We start from the raw sequence: 21,054 nt of genomic DNA, 5'->3' as shown, positions 1-21,054 counted from the left end.
GGAATCATAGACAGTCTTAAGTGTCTCCCAAATCTTTCATTTATCCTGCTGTCTGAAAGTACAGGATTATCCATTCTTTCTTCTTGTCCCCTCCTGCTATCTTCCTCTTTGCTCTTCTTCCACCATCTATCCTTTCTTTTATTGTCCAAACCTAATCCCTGAGTGAGTCATTTGTATTATGGAACTATAAAGAATTCTAACATAGGAAGAGAGTTTTCATTTTCTTGAAACAACATGTATGTTGTTTTATTAATGGTTTGCCGTGTGGAAGTCTTATCTGCTGGAATTTTGTTCTTTTTTCTAAGTTCTTTTTGGGTTAATTTGGCATAGCCCCTAGCATGCCTCCAGGCGCCAGGAGGGAATCTTCCTCCATGTGTGATCAGTATGATATGATCTTTTTTGTTTTCCCCATCAGAGTGAACGCTTTGGCATGGAGATGGGGAAGCAGCCCATAATATTTGAAAACCCAATGTATGCATCCAGGGACAGTGCTGTCAAGGTGGTTCAGCCAACCCAGGTGAGAAGTCACATGGTGCTTTCTTTCAGGTGCTGCTATTGCTGGATCTCATTCCATTGGATATTGCCCTCTCAGAGTCTTCCTAACTTTCCCTTCAAAAAGGAGGCAAAGGTGTCCTTTCATCTGCTTTAATATCTGCAGGAGCAGATCTGACCCAAGCACATAAAACTAGAAAACTACAAAATCTGTTTTGTTGTACACGATTTGACTGTCATTCCAATAGTACAGATCCAGAGCCTTTTCATCCCTCATGATCAGAGCAAGATATGAGTCAAATACAGGGCTTGACACATAGGTTCTCCTTAAATGCATGTGAAGTGAACGAGTGAATGATTACTTGGTCCTTACGCAGAGATTTGGGGGACAGGGTTTATGCTCAGGATTCTGGGTATCACAGGAATATGATTTGAGGGGACTTCTCTATGTTTGCTTTTCTCATACTTTTCTGAAAAGTACAAAGATCTCCAAAAGTTGACACACAGAGATCTACATTTCCATGTTACCTATTCATCTTTAAGAGGAGCAGGGAGATGAGCTACGAGTATGGATGAAGGGAAAGAACTTTTCATTAGCTCCAAAATACCTTCCAGTTTCTCTCACCTGTTAACTGTATTACCTTTGTCAAAATAACTATGGCCCCCGTGAAATATATTTCATTGTTAACACCTAAACTTCTTTTGAACTCACAAGATAATGGCACATTTTACTCTGAGATAGAAATGTTTATTTTATGAATAGCTTTCTTAAGATCATAAATTTCGTGTTCTTGAAAGCATTTTTCCTGCTCCTTTGGCATCCTTAAATTTTTTTTTATCATGTGACTACAGAGATTTGACGTTTCATTTGACATTTTCCTTGAAATAAAATGAGGTCATGTGTGCAAACACACACCCAAATTAAAAAAGAAAAGAAATGGTGAATATAAAAATATAGAAAAAAAATGAGTTTCTATCTTATAAGTTATTACTTATATATCCATGGTGATTTAGGTATAAAACAACTTAGAATCATAAGAATATTATGCCTCATGTTTAAAAAATTCAAACTCTGTGAGTGAAGCATGTGCATGTGTGAAGTATAAAGTTGTATTCACATTATAGCTATGCAAGTGGGTGACAAGCCAATAAAATTTGAATTAAAAATGCATTCAAAATTCAGTCTCTTTTAAGCAGTTCTGAAATTTTTATTTATTCTAAATATTCAAAGATAAGATTCTCAGTTAACCAGTGATTTGGGAATAATTTGTGTTGTTTTTCTTGGATTTGGCTTTTATCCAAAAATACAGTTCTCAGTGGCAATGAGAGGCTTGGAGAGCGAAGTGGGCATTGTGTTTACTAAGTGCCTCCCACTTAGATGACTTAGGGGTTGAATTTTTCCTGATTTGGGGGAGATGGAGTGGTGTCTTGTCTTGGGCTAGCAGGGCAGCCTCATAATAAAAATGGTGCCGTACCATGTCTGTGGAAGAGCAGAGTCTGTGAACAGAACCAATGAATTGGGAAAGGGCTTCATCTATTACCAAATTCTTTCAAAATTGGATAATGGCCTTCAATTTGCACACAGGTGACTGTGTCTGTATCTGAAAATGTGGATAACAAGAACTATGGTATTCCCATAAGCCCTTCTGAGATAGCTCCTGACACAAAGCCAACTTCCACAAGTGCTGATGGAACTCAGGTAATATTGACTGACTGCTGAATGACCTGGGATTTGGAAAGAACTTTGAAATTGCTAGGTTTATTAGTCCTAGGCAAACTAGGGCTCTCACATCCAAGGTGCATAGGCATTAATAAAGATAATTTTTAAAAATAATGAATTGAAAAACTTTCCACCAAGTAAAGCTACATTCTAATGCTGAGATGGGATTGATATTCCTTGGTGACCTGGGAAGCAGTGGACAGAAAGGCCAGCAAGACTTCTGGACCCAACCTCTTCAGTCCACGAGCATTTAACTTGAGAGAATGGCTTAGTATGAATGAGTGTCAAGGATACATACAGGAGACTCTTTCTTTTCCTGTGTAAGGTAATTTTTCTGCTGTCTACATTTTGGTTCTTTTCAAAATGTGTAATGTTCCCAGGTCTACAGCTCTTACCTATGTTTACCAGCAGGGGGCACTAATTCCCACCTTCTTCCCCATCTATCCATTTTCCTGTCCACCACCCATCTGACCATCCAACCAACCTTATTGCCCTCAATGTGCCAGGCATAGCATTTAATACTGGAGATTAAAAGAAAAAAAGCACTAAGTGGGCCTTTTCTACCATTCCCACAGGCCCTTTGAAATTGGTAAACATTCGAATTTGGTCTACAGAGAAATTGATAAATTTGATATAAAACTTTGTATTAATGGATAACATATAACTACTTTTAATGAAGAATGAAACATATGAAGCTATATAAAATATGGCTGTTTGATTCTGGGCAAACTGGTATACCTCTGGATGCTAGCGTTCTTAGCATTTCTCATTGTGGGCACTGTTGCCATATTAGTGTATAAAACTGTCTTGTGCATTGCAGAACATTTTAGTATTCTTGACCCTGTCCACTGGCTGCTAGTTGTGTCTCCCCCAATGCATTGTGATGCCAGAAATCACCTTACTGCTCTACTTCCCACTTGCAGTTGAGAATAGTAGGATCTGGAGTGTTTTAGCTTGAAGATCTATGATTTCTTCTGTGCAGTAATAGAAAGAAACAAGAATTTAACTAAGGATAGTTAGAAATTTTATTATTTTATATAATCCTTATTTTTCAATTGACATAATCTATAAACAGAATTGGTTATCTGCAAGATTAACTTGGAAGTCATGTTGGATTTTTAGCACCTTAGACATTGGTTCTTGTTCTACTTATTTTGTCAAAACAAAAATTGAATTAAATTGATACTAATAGTAGGAACTTACAGCAAAGCTCTCTTTTTCCACTTTCTCATATACCATTTAGCAATTCCTTCTTCTCCTGTCATACACACATGTATACATGAAGGTTGTCTTAAAAAAGGATTTTCAGTTTCATATTTTTTAAGGTACTAATTTTTTTCCCTCTAAGCTACATTAAAAGTAGATCTTGAAGATTAGTTTTTCACAGACTCCAGGATACTTGAATGCCACATATTTGATTCTCCAAGGTAGTGCCTATTTATTTTATGGCATCTTGGCATCTTTCTCAGTTAATTTAGAGTCTAGTGACCCTTTTCCTAGACAGAGCTCTCTCCCAGCCTGAGGGGGAGGTGACCACGATGGGGATGTGGGAGATGTGGTGACTCTTCCCTGCACCCCAGTCAGCAGAAATACAATGACCACACACAAACTCTCTCGCATGAGAATAGATCTTCAACAATGATCTTTTTTGTCCTTCTCATCTCCATTTTTCCAGTATGTTGTTTCTTCTTCCATTTTTTTAACCAGTTGAGGCTGAAGCCCTTTCAGGTTTGTCCTCCTGATATGACCAGGAATCTTCCTGTATCTCTTGCCTTCTGGGCACTGAGATAATAGCTGGTGTGGTTGAAAGCCGTAAAAAGAAGCACTTGGTGAGATCACCGAGGTCAGCATTAAAGTGCCAGGGAGTGTCACCAGTTTCTCATTCATCAGTAAATCTGCTCAAAGTGCAATGAAGAATTGACCACATGGGCCTGTTCCCATGGCCCAAGGTTCCAAATTGTTTTTCCTTCAGTAAGAAAAAAATTCAAATTTACCAAGAGGGAGGTAGCCCACAAAAAAAAATTGCATTACTGAAAATCTGCATTTCCCCCATTTTATCTAGGCAACAAAATGGAACCTCTTCAAACGAAAACCGAAGCAAACTACCAACTTTGAAAATCCAACCTACGCAGAGGTAATTTAACTATTTTTCTTAGCACAGACATTCTTATGTGGAAGTAGCTTGCTTTGTGACATTGGCCATACACACACATAATTCTGAACAAACTGACAAAGACCTGTCTTCCTCACACAAAACTGTTCTTAGTCCTGTTGGGGGAATGACTGGCTGATGCCTGTTTTGTTGTGGCTTCAGATGGAGGGTGACCAGCAGGACAGTGCGGCTGAGGCCCCAGCTTCATTGCCTTCTCCCCCTGCTAGAATTCCTCCACGAAGAGACCCAGCTGCAACCTACACGGCAACTGAAGACACTTTCAAAGACACTGCGAACCTTGTTAGAGAAGACTCTGATGTATAGCCAGGCCAGCTACTTAGGTAATAATTAGAAACATACCTTTGCACATATTTTTTACAAGCAGATGAAAAAAGTTAACATTCTGTACTTTATAAAAAATATATATTTTCCTTGTCCATCTGTTGTTGCGAGTGTCTGTGGAAACTCTACCTTGTGTGTCTTTTTTTTTTTAAACATATACCATCTCATATTTTTACCATTAATTATCACAATGTCTATAGGTATATCTTTGCACTGAAGCTGTCTGAAGGCAATATCTTGTACATTTATAAATTCTGGAGAGATTATCACATCATTAGTTTTGCTAAGTATCTGCTGAATTGGTTGGTGATCACTGCAGTAAAGAATCCGATGAGGAAACTGGTTGACTTGGGGCCTCTCGCTGTGTCTGTAGAAGAGGTCCATTCATGTTCCCTAGAGAACTATACAGGAAAGAGAGCCAGGCCCCATCTGTCGGTCCATTTTGATGCATCAGCACTTAATGTTCACTATTACATGTATCCTGATGATAAAGTGTATTGATTGAGGGCGTTGTGGATGCTTCAGATAATGTAGAGAAGCAATTCAGTTTCATCCTCCTGCCTGTTTGCCTTGTCTAGCCATGCCGCTTGTGTCATGGTGTTATCTCACTAGCTGCCAAGTCCACGTATTTATTTTAATGTCTGTGAGAAGATAGCACATCATTAAGTGCAGGTGTCCTGCAGAAAGTTTGTAATTAATTGGGTGAACCCCCACTCAGTGGAGTACTAGGGCCATTTATGTCTGTGCCTGGCATCTCAGGTGGTCACCTACTCTAGCAGCTGGAGGTGAAATACTAAAACCAAATCTGTGTCTTCATAAAGTAAGGTGCAAAACAAATACTGGTTAAGCAAAGCAAAACCTCTACTGGGTTTTTGCTTCTCTGTGTGAAAATGTTATAACCACTATTTATTTCCTAAGCTGAACATGACTAGAAAGGGAAATCATTCTTATTGAGCCTTTTTTTAAGGTCCTTTGGCTAAATCATACACTTGTATCAGAATGTACTGTCGAGCCAAGCTCTTCTCTTAAACTAGTTGGTGACGTTTCCACAATGGAAACCATGGCTGGAACTTACAATTTCCACACTAAGTAGCATATTTGCCTCTCTGTGCTAATATTGCACATTTTCAAAATGATGGATGGATGCATGGATGCATGGATGCATGGGTGGATGATTGGATGAATGAAACATGTACTACTGATTATTTTATTCCTGAGTTCTCAAAATATCTGTATTTTGAGTGCTTATTGTAATTACTTTGAAATGTACTTTGATTAGAAAAGCAAATGGAAATGATGCTGCTGAAAAATTTCTTAATAAATGAGTATTTTATCAGACTTCTTCTGTGTGCTTCTTAAAAGTCCTGGTTGTGAATCACTTGTATTTTGCTCTGCTAAGAGTCTGGGGCCCTGAATCCTGGGCAGCCCAGGAAGAGGGAGAAGGTTGGACTTCACAGTTTTCAGCCTGAATAGGCCTGGCAGGTGATCTCCGGGGAAGGAAGCTCCTGTAGGTTCTCACCTGAGCTCTGGTGAGCAGCCCTCTTAATTGCCTTTCTAAGTCAATTTCCAACCCCACTTTGCCTCCCTAGGCCCTTGGCCCTCAGCCAGGATTCCCATTTCAGGTCTAATCTTGTTCCTGAACTCAGAGACTGAAGTGCCTCGGCTGGGCGATCTGCTGGTGCTGAGCAGGGAGGGTTTGTTTTGGAACTCTCATCCATCAGGATGTTTTCAGGTATATTAACTCTGGGATGTAAAAGGGCCAGGAGAACCTGTACCTGAAAATGGTGGTCATTTCCAGCTCTGATAGTTCTCTCGGGCCTTATACTCAATAAAAAATTGTTCTGGAGAATCTCTTTCATGAGAATGACTTTTTCTGCTTAGCCTCATTTCTCTTACCCCAAAAAGGAATCAGAGGGCCTGCTCACTGTGTCCCGGCCTTTCCCAGGGGCACTGGCACTTGGGAATTCAAGAGTGAGAGCCACACTCCAGGGAGCCCTCCTCGCTCTCGGGTTCTGCCCCTGCCCCACTCTCTCCAGCCAGAGGGCCATTCTGCCAGCTGGAGCTCCCAGGAGACAGGACTGAAAACTGATATTGTTCCTCATTTCATCACATGCAGCGGGGGCAGTTTCACCAGCTAAACATATATTATACTACACAATATAAAATCACAATGACAAGAAGTCTGTACTACACCATTGGGCTGGTCAAGTATAGACTTAAGCATCCCAGAAAGCCCAGCTGGGAGTCCTAGTTTCATTCTATAACCAGCACCTACTTGGGGTGTGTTATTTAATTGGGCCCCTAGGATTTTTGTTTTTTTTTAACTGAGCAAAATGGGGGCATTACAGTAGCAGACTCCTAGGTTACTAGGGAAACTAAAATGAGCTAATGCACCAGAATGTCAGCTCCATGAGGACAGACATTTGTGTCACTGGTCTCCTAGCCCTCATGCTCATGTGGTTATTCTCGCTGATTCCTTTTTGAGGTAAAAGAAATGAGGCTAAGCAGAAAAAGTCATTCTCATGAAAGAAATTCCCCAGAACAATTTTTTATTGAGCATAAGGCCCGAGACAACTATCAGAGCTGGAACTGACCACCATTTTCAGATACTGGCTGAATAAATGATGCAGGTAAGCCACCAAGCACAGGCTGGAGCACAGTCAATCCTCAGAGTGACAGAGGGGTGGTTTTCCTTCTGGGGCCACCTCCCTGTACCCTGCTTCTTACCCACCTGCAGGTCTACCAGGCCTTCTACACTCCTGGGAGGGTCAGTCACGAGACTGGGGAGAGCCCCAGTCATGAGCTGGTTCCCCTGGCTTCCTTCCATGGTTCCCCTGGCTTCCTTCTCAGCAAGAGGGGCAGATCCACCCGGAGGGACGGTGGGCAGCGGTGGCAGGTCTAAAGTTGGCGCCTGGAGTCTGGAGTCCACCAGCTTGGGTGAGAGCTAAGCTGAAGCATTTAAAATAGCAGAGGGACTGGAATGCTTGTGGAGAGTCCTGGGGTGCGGCAGGAAGCCAAAGATGCAGTGAGCTCAGTGGGCTGTAGAGGCTTTCCCAGGACGGGTGCCATAACCAGGAAAGCAGAAAGACTTTTTCGCTTTCTTTTTTCTATATCGTCCCTCTTGATTGTGTGGATGCTGTTGCCAAACCCCAGCACGGAGTCTAGCACAGTTAGTTCGACAGCTGAGCCACGTTTTGGGTTCAATGGGCTGGCGGAATGGACCAGAACCACCACTTGACATGTTTCTACTAGAAATTCATTCTCAATTCCAGATGATTCAGGGGGCATGTCTCGGAATGAAATCCACTCTGTGCCCCATCCTGGAATCCAGACAAATCAAGGCTTATTTTTGGTGGGGGGCTTCGGGGAATTTTGTTTGCATAATAAAGACCTTGCAGATCCCAGAAAGAGTGAAGGTAGATTTGGGCTCATAATCCCAGTATGGAACAATTCTTAAATCAACTGGAGGGAGAACGAACTGGAGGCCACAGTCACTTACGCTATTTAACATTCTAGAGAGCGATCGAGGAAGGGGAAGAACTTAACCCAAAGAACCCGGGGAGACCCGGGGTGCTGAGTCTCAGCAGCAAGGAATATCTTGAGGGACCTGAATGTCCATATTCTTTCCCAGCCAGGCTCCTAAGAGGCCTGGGCTGCCCACCTGAAGAAAGATGATTATTAAATGAGCAGAGAGGAGCAAGGAAAGTATGCAACATTCAGGGTGTTAAAGAAACTGACAGGGAAGTCATTTTTCAGGTGTCCCATCACAGGTTTATCGTGCCGGTGGGAGGCGTCCTCTCACCCGAAGAGCAGGGGTGGAGGCCACAGGGGGTTGGGAAGGGAGGAGCCTTCAGAGCCAAGGCTTGACCTGGGCACCAAAGAGGTGCAGAGGGTTGGGAAAGGAGCCCATGAGGAGTGAGCGGGACTGTTATGACCTCCTCCTCCTGGCTGCCAGAGAACCCAGAGCCCCACCACCCCACTGGGCTGTAACCTTCTTGTCCACTGTCACGGCCAGAGCTGCTCTCATGAACGGGCTTTGAGAACATATAGTCTTTGAAAATTGGGGATTTACCCTGTGGAGTTCGGCTTGGAGCCTCTCCCCACCTTCCCTCTCATGAGGGAGAGAGAGCAGGTGGGGCCTGGGAGGGTTGGTTGCCATCCATGCTCGTTGCGGGGTCAGGTTTCACTCGACCACAAAGTCACCTTTCCCCAGCTCTTCACTGGTAGTTGAAAGGCAGTCTTTGCCCCCTTCTCCTGCCCTATATCCCAGGGCACCAGTCTGTAGCAAAAACTTGCAATCCCCTGATCAGTGCTGATACCCGGGCAAAGAAATGTCTGTGAACCTCTATCCCTCTTCAAGAGAACCAAGAACTTTGAATGTGAGTGTAATTCATCTTTTTTTTTTTTCAGCAAGGATGAATGCTTTATTCCCCCAAAATTCTATTCCAAGTGGTTAGCAGAACATTATTTCGTATTGTTTCCAAAGCCTTGATTCTAACACTTATTAGCCAGGTGGCTAATGAAAAAGGACCATCTTCTTTATGCCTTAATTTTCTCATCTATAAACCAGGAATAATGCCATTTATTTGCTTCTGTTTCTCCGAGTTTCCAAGGTTCCCAGAATAGGTTAGTCCAGAGTTCAAAAATCAAGGAAATGCAAGTTAAGCCAGCAGGTGCTCTGTCTAGCAGTTGGCACCCATCAAAGAGGAAGACCGCACTTTACATCCCAGTTCACAGGTCACCGGTACCTTTAGGAAGAAGAGAACTCAAACTCTCCTCAGACCTCCGATGACCTGACAGTCTCCAATGTGTCAGATTCAGTTTCTGAGTCCTTTGATTTCGACTCTTTCCGCTCATATCTCATAGCTCCAGGTGGAGCTCATAATCCCTAGTCTGGTAGTAAACGCATCACCAAGAGACAGGCTTCTGGCATAGCCCAGGGAGACTGTCTCTCTTTAATAGAATTACTTAATTCTATTAAACTATATATAAGCCACTTCTTGAACTCGAAATACTAGCTCTGGATTTTTGTGAGAATAACATGAAACAATGTATAAAAATGAAGAAATGTATTTGAGAGTAGTAAACATTAATCACATACATATAATTCATTATACAGATAATCATTTTAAATCTGTAGGACTCATTCTACAGATTGTATAGTCTTGACTAATTTAGGATTTTTAAAGTGCCTTATTAAATGACAAAACTATTCTCAAATATAACAAATTGAAGCAATTTACACAGAATGGCCCAACCCTTATGGAAAGTGATATGAATGTGGCTCAAAACATTAAAAATTGATCTGCCATATGACCTAGTAATTCCACTGATAGGCATCTATCTACCCCCAAAAATTCAAAGACTAATTTGAAAGGAAACTTGCACTACCATGTTTATTGCAGCACTATTTACCATAGTTATGTTATAGAAACAAGTGCCCCAAAACAGATGAGTGGATCAAGAAGCTGTGGTGTATGTACACAATGAAATACTACTCAGCGATTAAAAAAGATAAACTCATGCCATTTGCAGCAACATGGATAGAGCCAGAAGGGATAAAGCTGAGAAGTCAGAAGGAGGAAGATAAATACTGGACGGTGTTACTAATATGTGGAATATAGAGAAACTAAACTAAGAGTCAGGTAAAGACAAACTTAAAAACTAAACCTTGAAAGTTGACTACACAACTGAAGCATCCAGAGGAGAGAGAGGGAAGGTGAAGGCTAAGAAGCAGAGAGAAGAAAGCACAGTGCACTCTAGTGGTGGACCATGGGGGATTTGATGGTGGCTGCACTATGGTGGCAATACATGATGGGGGTATCGCAACTAAAAAAAATAAAAAAGAAGAAGAAGCTTATAGAAATGAAGTGTAATTTATCTTCTAAGGATGAACAAGGTTTTCTGCTGCTGCACCATTCAGCTGTTTGTATTAAGTTTGGTCTGACAGCTGATTTAGACTTTCCTTACATTTGTCCCTTTCTGCTTGGGCAGGGAGGGATTTCCACGGGGTGGGCCAACCCCCGCTGTGTGCCTGTCCCCCCCCATCCTCAGAGTGGGGGGCTGGAGGGAGCGCCTTACCACATGCCTTCGCATCTCAGGGAAAAAAAAACCATGGATAATGATGCAAAATTCTTTGTAATTGTGTTCAGCCAGTAAATTCCCTGAACTCATTGTCACATCTTGTTATAGAGATGTGCCTGCCTGCGAGGTGCCTCCCTCCAGGCTCAACTCGGGGGAGCAGGCAAGCGAACCCAGGAAGAAGCATGGACGCCAAAGTGATTCCTGGGACCGAGTGACAGCACGGAGAGACTGCGGGGAAATGATACGCACAATTAGTGACCTGGCAAGTTTACAGACATTACTCACTAAACCTCCCCATGATTTCCCTGAATACATTGCTGGGGCCTTTGTAGCAAACTTTAGCTTTTTATCCATCTTAGTAGCGATGAAAATAGAGCAACTGAGGTTGATTGACAGAACAGAGTAGTGCCTATTGATCCACTCCCAAGCTTTTGTTAAATAGGGGAGGTGAAAATGTCTTTAACTCTCCGCGGTCCAGGCTCCTCCTGGAGACCCCAGCCATCTTTCTCTCTGCTCTGAAAAGTACTTTGGCTCCAGCACAGGGAGGTCAGTGGGAGAAACCAAGTGGAGGTTAGACCACTTTTTCTTCCCCCTTTATTTATTGTTAGTCATGGTTAGTGGCTGAATTTGTAAAAAGATCCAAAAGCATGAAGTGAGAGTCTTGAGTATTCTTATTTGCATATTCATGTCAAATCTGTGTTGCCTGCACTCAGTTATTTCAAAGGCTGTTGCCAGGAGCTCAGCTTTGCAAGGTCTCAGCACGTAGGGGGCCACCTGGGGCCCCTGCTCTGGGGCTCCACAAAATGCAAACATCCTGCTGCTCCCCTTCTTTCTGCTGCTCTCTGAGCCTCCTTGGGTGGAAGGAGTGACAGTTTCTCCAAGTGGCTGACTTCACCCATCCACACTTCTCTGCCCATGAAGGCTTGTGGCACAGCGAGCTGTGGACATGGGAGACGGCAGGGCCTCGGAGACAGGGGCTGCCTTTCTTGGGTGACTAGTAGTTCTGATCACCAGGTTTATGACAATTACTGAGAGCTGGAGGATGGTGGCTTTCCATCGCACAGAAAGGAACTGTTTTTTTTTTATTGTATCTTCATAACATTCAACTAGAGATGGGATGGATTTAGATGGTCAAAAAGGAAGAATTCTTCCTTGGGAAAAGCTTCAACATGGCAGTTGTTTCTGAAACGAGTTTGTTGCGTAGCATGGTAAGTGTTGATCCATTAGAAATGATACTTCTTGGGGGGGGGGGCACATATTACGGTTCTCCCCAATATAATCAAACAGGACCTGCCAGGTTCAGCAGGGCCCATAGCTTTTATGGGCATCAGGCGCCCTCTAGTGTCCATGTGGGGGCACTGGGCTGGCAAACGCACTCTGACAAAAATGGAGCAGCCGCCAGGGTAGGAGGGTGTTCCCATTTGGTTTCTATTTATTCTGCGATATGTGTGTTGAGATGGGAGAGGAATAAAGGTAGGGATGGGACTGGATTTAGAAAGGGCACTGGCTTGTCCAGTCCCCTGGAAGCCACAGGGTCCTGTACACAGAACTCAGGGGGAGAGTGCAGATGGCTTCCAGAGCTTCCTATTCACCCAGGATGACAAGTTTTACAGGTCTACATGGTACAAAAAGGTTGAATATCACCTTTTGGGATCAGAAGGCTTGGGAATTAAAGCGATGGGTGTCTCTCGAAGAGATTGCGAGTTCAACTCCCAGCTTGCCTTTCGACTGACTGAGACCTTGGACCAGCACTCTTTTGATGGCAGCACCCTCAAATGGAGGCAGGAATCAGCATATTTGGGGATTACGATGAGAATGAGACCACACCTGGGGGGTGCCTGCAGCCTCTCAGTGAAGTCCAGCCCCCTTTGCCACTTGCCTAGCTCTCCATTCACAGGTGAAATAACTTTTGAAGTCCATTTACTTGACACGGTTACTTGCGCTGAGTTCTCGAACAGGTTTTCCTTTTCAAAAATATTACAAGGGTTTGTGGGTTTGTTTTTTTTTCTTGCTGTTTTGATTGATTTTAAAAACTAAATCTCAGGGTCTCCCTGGTGGTGCAAGGGGTTAAGCACCGCACTATGAAGCAATCCACAGCCTCTGCAGCATGAATTTGATCCCCGGCCAGCCAGGGAGCTACCCACATGGCCAGGCAGACCTCTCCTGACTCGCTCACTGCTCCCCTCAGCAGCGTATTTCAGTAGATCTGCCTGTTCTGCTCCCCGCTCTGTCTGTGGTGAATCCTCTCACCCCCCACACCTTTGGCCTGTACCCCAGCTCTTGTATGCATAAATAATCTTTTTTTTTTTAAAGTAAATCTCCCTCAAGCCTGATCCTAAAGTAGCTCCTGCAAACATTTCCAGCTGAGATGTGACCATTCACTCTCACCATTATGAGAAATTATGAGAAACTGCCAAGGTTGCCACTGCGCTGCCGTGAGACGAGATGACTCCACTAATATCAGGAATAGAGGATCAGGTGCATTATCAAAACTTTCCCCTAACAATTCTCACTTCTTTTTAACTTCTAATTTTCTCTAATCTTTAACTTATTGGGGGGCAGCTTTTCCATTGCAGAAGCATTTCAATTAATTAGAAAATAATCTTCTACCTTTCCTTTTACTATGAAGGGAAAAATGAAGGGTGAGTGGTGGCCTGGGTAGCAGAACTGAATGTGGGGATATATCACAGACCAACTCTTCTTTTTGCAACTTTAACTCCTTCAAAGAAAGAGAAGTAAATCAGTAACACAAAATGATCATTTTGAAAACATGTTCGTGTGGGAAGGGACAGCAGGGATGGAGTCAGGCAGGAGTGTGTGTGTGTGTGTGTGTGTGTGTGTGTGTGTGTACAAGCATGCGCACACGCCCATGTGAATGGGTATGTGTCCTTGGGCATGACACTCAATCTCTCCCAAATCTCTAGTTTTCTCTTCTGTAAAATGAGGCATCGTAATAGGTTGTTGAAAGGTTATATGAGATAATACATCATAGCTCAAATTTTATCAAGTGTTCAATATTTTTTCCACTATTCATTCATACTTTCTACATTAACTTATCTTCAGTTCATAATGAACCTTTTGCAAGCTTCCTTAGCATTTTACAGAAGTAAAGATGATCTTACTTCACTTCCTGTTGAAATGGAAGAACAGTTGGTACTTTAACCATCTAGGGATGAGCCGAGAGGGAAAATTTAGGCAATCCTGCAACTTGACACTCTGCCAGCTTTCTACTAGGCTCTGAAATCTGAAATCAAAAGGTACTTTAGGAAATGCATGTCTCTTAAATGGGGGTCAAATAGACACTAACTTTCAGAAACATGCCAGTACTTAGCTGTGCAGGCATCCTCTCGTGCCTTCTCACCAGCACACTGCTTCTGGGAGTTGAGGGGGTACCCCCTGTCTCTGCTGCTTGCTCTAGTTTAGGTTTAAATGGAGAATTTTTCAACAAAAGGAATAATCCAGGTCCTCCAGACGATGTTTTCCTTATCTCCTCCAGGTTAATTTGTCTCCTAAGGAAGGACCAGGTGCTCCCAATCAGGTCACCCCCGCTTTCATTCTACTCTACCTTATTGCAGTGTTGGGTTGAGTGTGATGGCTCAAGCTCAAAGTCTGACCGCAGTATTTCCTGCAGTTTCTACTGCATTTCATGGCACTTTAGGTAAGTTCAAGGGGAAATGCTGCTGTCATTATCTCTTGGAGGGAAGTAATGACTTCAGCAAGTTGATGGTAATGCAAGAACAGTCAACATCTGGCCCAAATTCACCACATATTTTGTATGAGCACCTGTTCTTCTACCAACATGATTGTGGTGGCTGTTTTTGATAATGATTGTTTTCATAGTTTAAAAACTATGTGGAAGACCAAGTGAATCTACTTCACTAATAAAAACTTCTCATTGATGTGACTTGGATGTTCTAAAATATAATCACAGAGCCCCCTTAGCAGTATCTGTGTCTGTTGACTGTCTCTAAGAGGCTGTCCAGGTACAAGGTGATAGTCCTGACTGTCCACCCACTCCCAGATCTAAGGCAAGTTGAGTATCCTACCTGTGTTTAACACTTCCCACGCAAGGTTGTTGTGTGAGAATTAAATTAGGTAATCATGTATGCAAAACATAGCAGTGCCACACACGTAACAGTTGCTTAAAATTTGTCATCATTATCATCATCATCGTCTTATTTCTGCAACTCTCCAAGGGGTATATGTTGGGCCTCTTAAATATCCATCTGATCACTGTTTGGAGCCAGTCTTCCCTTTGTCTAACAGAGCTCTCTTATCTTTCTCAAAATTGAAGAAGCGATTTCTTATCTGAGTCTTACTCCTCTGTAAATTTGACATAATCTTGTTTCAGACTCTAGACCGTTCAAGGCTTTGTTCCCTTTCTTTTGAAAAATCAGAAGGTGAATCAGAGTGATGTTACAGACTTGTAACTCTGCCATTCCCATTTCTAATACCCACCTAGTAACCAAAGGCCCTGTCAGGCCAGTCCTCCATCTTCTGCCAGTAGTAGCCTGACAACCGGGAAACCAGCACTGTGGGTAGGACTGGGTTTTGATTCCAGCACCTCACATAGGACTCTCCACAGAGCAGGTGCTCAGAAAAGGTGACCTCCTGATGTTTTTTGTGGCTGTTTTCCACCCACAGGTCTTCGCTCTTTTCCTTTCTATCACTCAGAATGCTCTGCCCGGCATAAAGCCCTTCTCACCACACATCACTTGGTCAGTTGGGAGGAACAAAAGTTAGAATGTTGCTCCTATCCTTGTCTTTGATCAATTTATTAAAAAAAAAAAAAACAGGCCAAGGTGGGGGCTGACCTACAACTAAGGTCTGCCATGGACCTAAGATACTTCAGAAGGTTTAGACAACAGAATTTTATTGTCTTAGAGTTCTGGAATCCAGAAGTCAGAGTGTTGGCAAGGCTGGTTCCCTTGAGGGCTGTGAGGGAAGGATAAGTAGATGGGTTGCCTTTGCCTTTTCCCTGTCTCTTCATATCGCCTTTCCTCTGTGAATGTGTTTGACTCTATGTCCAATTTCCCTTTTTATAGGGACACTAGGAGTTTTGGGTTAGGGTCCACCTTAGTGACCTCCCTGTAACTGATGTCCTCTGTGAAGACCTTATCTCCAAATAGTCACATTCTTAGGCACTGGAGTTTAGGATTTCAGTATATCGCTGGGGTGTGTGTGTGTGTGTGTGTGTGTGAGAGAGAGAGAGAGAGAGAGAGAGAGAGAGAGAATTCCACAAATAACAGCACCCCTCTGTTATTTCAGAGTAATAAACAGAATTGTGACTCCATTTTCCTACAATTGGGAAGTGGTTTACTTAACAGGAAACTGTCCAAAAAGTTTAACTTTTGGAATCAAATAGGGCAACTTTGTAAAAACTTCCTTTGCTACTTTTAGCTAAAAATCAACAAAGTGGAACTCTGGGTATACATCTGCAAAAATAGAATCAGTTAAGAAATTAAAAAAAGGGGCCTCCCCTGGTGGTGCAGTGGTTGAGCGCTGGGCTGTGAGGATGCCTGCAGCCTCTGCAGCGCCAGTTCAATCACCGGCGAAGGTCCCACCAAAAAAAGAAATAAAAAAAGGGAAGATTTCAATCAATGTGTAACTTTTAGAAGCCTTTTAATGGCATAGAACAGATTTTCAGTAAATCAAACATTCTTTGAGAATTAGCTATCCCAAAAGTGAATGTACTGTTTTATAATTGGCTTCCTAAAAAACTTAATTAACTTCTCAGAGAGGAGCCACTTACCTTCAGAATCATTTATTAATGCATTGGTGGTTCCACTTGTAACTGCTCATGTTGATAAACAGCTTTACATTCTTGCAATCAGCATAATTATCTCTTTTCTTATTTTATCCAGGGTAAGGATCATTGCTGCCCTAAATTAGAGAGGAAACTAGAGTCGGGAATATTAACTGTAGGATGTATTTAATGAAAGACTAACAACACAGTGATTTAGTGACTATATATTTGTTTGTTAAGTCATTGTAGGGTAAAGAAAATATCAGGCTTTTCTGCCCTTCCGCCATCAGGATAGATGATGGATCCTTGTCCTGAATGCATGCCTGATGGTGGGCACCTGGAATAGGGTGTGGGCATAGGTAGATGGGATTCAGCTGAGCTAAGACTGTGCTTTTAAGGGCGGCGTCACGGGGGGACGCCAGCAGCACCAGCACCAGCAGCAGCAGCAGCCGCAGCCGAGAAGCAGCAGAACGAACGCTAGAGAGCCCAGATAGAGTGAGGACTTGCTGGGGGCTGGGAGGCCTGCCAGCCTCCCAGCCCCCCAGCCAGCACCCCTGCCTGCCATATGCCTGGTGAACCCCAAATAAAAAACCTGCAAAACTACTGAGGACTCTGACTCCTCCTTTACCCGATCTGCATGGGATCAGAAAACCTGCCTTGTGCCCTGTCCTGCCCCTTACAATTGGCGTATGTCGGCAAGATCCATGCAGACGGGTATTGGAGCCCTCCGAAGACCTGGAGGGACTAAGGAGAACAGACTTTGCCTGTGACGACGCTGGAGGCACCATGGCGGTATAGAAGATGGATACGTCCACGAGCTACAGGATGAGACCTGGCGTGAAGGAGACGCCCGAAAGGACCAGCCAACGACACCGGAAAGGACCAGCCAACGACACCGGCTAGGACCAGCCAACGACACCGGATAGGACCAGCCAACGACACCGGATAGGACCAGCCAACGACACCGGAAAGGACCAGCCAATGACCCCTGAGGCAGCAGGCCATTGCTGAAGCAGGGAGAGGCCAATGGACTGATAGACTGATGAACTGATGATTTTGGACTGACAATCCCGCCAGAAGGCGGAGGACCTTAGCAGGTTATGTTTATTTTTTGAGAATCTGGGGGTGGCCAGTGGGCCTAGATGGCCAAAAGCAGCCTGTGTATGCCCAGTGGCCAGGTGGAGGAGAAAAGCCAACTAAGGTGGCAAAAGCTGGTACTGATGCTAAGTTGAGAAGCCCTAAAGCGGCTGTTAAGCAGCCTGGGTATGCTGAAGCCCTGTGAGTCTCGTAAAATCACCTATGGGTGATGCCCTGCTCATTCTTGAGTGAGGGTGAGGAGCTGAGGAGGCCGTCCTTGGGGGACGGGTGGGGAATGTGGCTTGGGGTAGAGCCCAAGCCAAATGCAAAGTTTGGATCCCCAACCCATGTGCTTGTGCAGTGGGTTGGCTTGAGAGCAGGGGTCTGTGAGTCGCATGGGTGGCCATGAAGGCCGAGTGTTGGAGCGACTGCAGACAGAAACCCTAAGGGTTGGCGATTACACCCAACAGAATAAAATTGCCAATCCCAGAGCTAGTGCATCCTGGGGGTGGATGCTGTGTGTGCCTTGTAGCCGAGACTACAGCCAGAGAAGGCCAGGAAGCCTGACGGCTCCTGGTGTGATATAGCAGATGCCGTGTGTGATTTCCCCTCCCTCGCATGAGCAGTGCCTTCGGCAGCAGATTTGGTAGCTCATCTGCTGGTACCAATAATTGTCTTTTGCACTTGGTTGGTGCCCTGCCTGGACTTATTTGTGTTCTGTTGTATTTTGTTATGTTGTATTTTGTTATTTGATGTATTTGCTTTTGTGGGCCATGGCTGCATTGTTTGTTTGCTTAGAAAATTGTGTATATATGTATAGACTGTATGGCAGAAAACCCTGAGGGGGTGGACTGTAGGGTAAAGAAAATATCAGGCTTTTCTGCCCTTCCGCCATCAGGATAGATGATGGATCCTTGTCCTGAATGCATGCCTGATGGTGGGCACCTGGAATAGGGTGTGGGCATAGGTAGATGGGATTCAGCTGAGCTAAGACTGTGCTTTTAAGGGCGGCGTCACGGGGGGACGCCAGCAGCACCAGCACCAGCAGCAGCAGCAGCCGCAGCCGAGAAGCAGCAGAACGAACGCTAGAGAGCCCAGATAGAGTGAGGACTTGCTGGGGGCTGGGAGGCCTGCCAGCCTCCCAGCCCCCCAGCCAGCACCCCTGCCTGCCATATGCCTGGTGAACCCCAAATAAAAAACCTGCAAAACTACTGAGGACTCTGACTCCTCCTTTACCCGATCTGCATGGGATCAGAAAACCTGCCTTGTGCCCTGTCCTGCCCCTTACAGTCATATATTGAAAAAGTAACACGATGGAATCATGAACACCTATGGACTAAGCCTGGACCACATTTGAAAAGAAACTGTGAACTTTGTTTTTAAAGGTGTTCAGTCTTTGGTTCATTACAATTTGAACACATAGAGCAAAAGAGAGAAAAGTGTGTCCAGTCTACCCACAATGCTACCATTTATGTGGGGAGGGTGTCTATACATGTGCACATTTCAGGAAAGACACATGAGAAGCTCTGAGCTCTTAGGACCAGGCATGTAGTGGGAGAAAAACTAGATTTTTCACTGTAAACCCTTCATAGAGTTTTCTTTATACCATATCCACTTAGAACTCTTATTTTTAAAGGTAAGAAAATATTTTGGATAACTGTACATAGATCACTAAACTAAGCAAGGGCACAGGTTACAAGCTCCTTGGATGCTATAAGAACCTTTCCTTCCAGCTTCCCCGTGCTCACCCTGGGACTCTGCCCACAGTTTGAGGTTTAGCTGAAATCCATCCTGATGCCTATGAGCTACCTTTGAGCACCTTTCTCCTTGTCATAGGGAAAGGCATGGTTTTGAGACCTGAAGTAATGAAACTTCAGGTCTTGTGAAAAGTAGGATGAGACATTTAGCTTGTTTCATTTAGGTGAATACAATTGGTTTTATTTCGAGGTAATACCATAGTTGTGAGTATTTATTTAAGTAGAGCCGGTTTTCAGTTGGATGAAGCAGGTGTTTTGATAACAATTGGTCTGTAGCTATTTGGAGAAAGGAGTAAAGAACTCAGGTGTAGGCAAAGCAAAATAACACTGTTGGGTAGACCCCACATGACAGGTGTGGTTGGTTTGTCAATAAAGGAGGTTCCTGGGGATTTTAAAAGTCTAAGCAACCCTGAGAGGCCTGGAAGGCCACATACAGCAGTCAGACACTTTTAAAGCGGTGAAATAAACCCAAGAGCTGGGAATTCTCAGAAGAAAGAGCCCCAACAAACAATGTTGGTGAACTGCAGCTCCAAGGACAAGCTGAGAATGTCACCTAATGCATAGGTGATGAATTGCAGCCAGAAACAGTCAAATATCTACAGGTGAACTGTCTCTGGAGCTACGGCCAAGATGGGGAAGACTTCATAGGTAGATAGTGACAAGAGTTAACTTTGCCTGGATTTCTCATTCTTGCTATGATTTTCTTCATCTACTTGGAAAAAGAATAAATATATCCTCCCCTTGCCCCCATAATGAAGTACATATCTAGGTGGACTGACACCTTTGGTAATTTGGTTTTCCAAAGTCATTAATGTGATAAGCTTGAAGATGTTACTTCATTTACAGATGTTTCCCAAAAGTGAATGAAAATGAGTAGAATTACTGATATCCTCAAATGGACATGGTTTCAAGCAGCAGATGGAACAACTGGTGTGTTTATATGTGTGCATATATATTAGATTATTTCTCTGGCTCTTTTACCCTGTGTTATCCCAAAACCAATGTTGAATTCTGATGCTTCAGGGATTTTTATGTAAAGATACAACAAATCTTTGAGAATGATGCTGGGCACAGAGTCTGGAGAGACATCTGTTTAGAGAACTGTTCTCTTAGATGGGGCATGGGCTCAGCGTTGATCTAATTTAGAAGCATGACTATAAGCAGGAAACAGACCAGCTCTCACTGTAACAACAGGCTAAAGAGAGTCTGTAATTTAGCTCTGTATCTTCATGAGGCTTAATGGGGGCACATATACTGGGTTTCCAATCATCTAAGTAGGAGCTATATCAGGGATTCTGGGTGTTGTTATCTTACATTCTCCAGAATAAACAAAGACCCTATATTTTTCTTCTTTTTGAATGCTTGTTTAGCCTATTTATATCTTTTCACAGACATCTGTGTGCATGGACGTTCACAGTATCTTGAATAGGCAGCTCACCCTCTGCAGCTACCCCTGCGAAGGCAGGCTTGCTTTGGAGGCTCCCTACCTCCATTCTTTCAGACTTCTTACTCCTTTTCCTCTCTTCCTGCCCTCCTACTTGCAGTTCTACCTTGCTTTTTTCTGCCTCCCCTTAGCTTATACCAGTCATACAATGGTTTATTTCTCTTCCTTCTCCTGATCTCATGAAGCTTACAGAACTGAACTCCAGTCCTGCTGATTCTTGTTCTCAATGGATAACAGAAC

At 43.6% G+C, this 21,054-nt stretch overlaps 1 protein-coding gene across 1 annotated transcript in view; it reads left to right on the top strand.

Annotated features, from left to right (window-relative positions):
• LRP2 (LDL receptor related protein 2) overlaps positions 1-6,031 on the top strand; it is a 190,065-nt gene extending 184,034 nt beyond the window's left edge. Inside the window, exons 76-79 of the mRNA XM_037523480.2 lie at positions 416-517; positions 2,078-2,191; positions 4,275-4,346; positions 4,527-6,031. Of these exons, the coding sequence (XP_037379377.1) occupies positions 416-517; positions 2,078-2,191; positions 4,275-4,346; positions 4,527-4,688 (450 nt within the window). The 3' untranslated portion in view covers positions 4,689-6,031. The remainder of the gene's footprint in view (positions 1-415; positions 518-2,077; positions 2,192-4,274; positions 4,347-4,526) is intronic.
• The last annotated feature ends 15,023 nt before the right edge of the window (positions 6,032-21,054 follow it).

This window comes from Talpa occidentalis, unplaced genomic scaffold (assembly GCF_014898055.3).
Source record: "Talpa occidentalis isolate TD23 unplaced genomic scaffold, MPIMG_talOcc4v2.1 talOcc4.3, whole genome shotgun sequence".
NCBI classification, from domain to species: Eukaryota; Metazoa; Chordata; class Mammalia; order Eulipotyphla; family Talpidae; genus Talpa; species Talpa occidentalis.
This window is presented reverse-complemented; position numbering and strand designations above follow the sequence as displayed.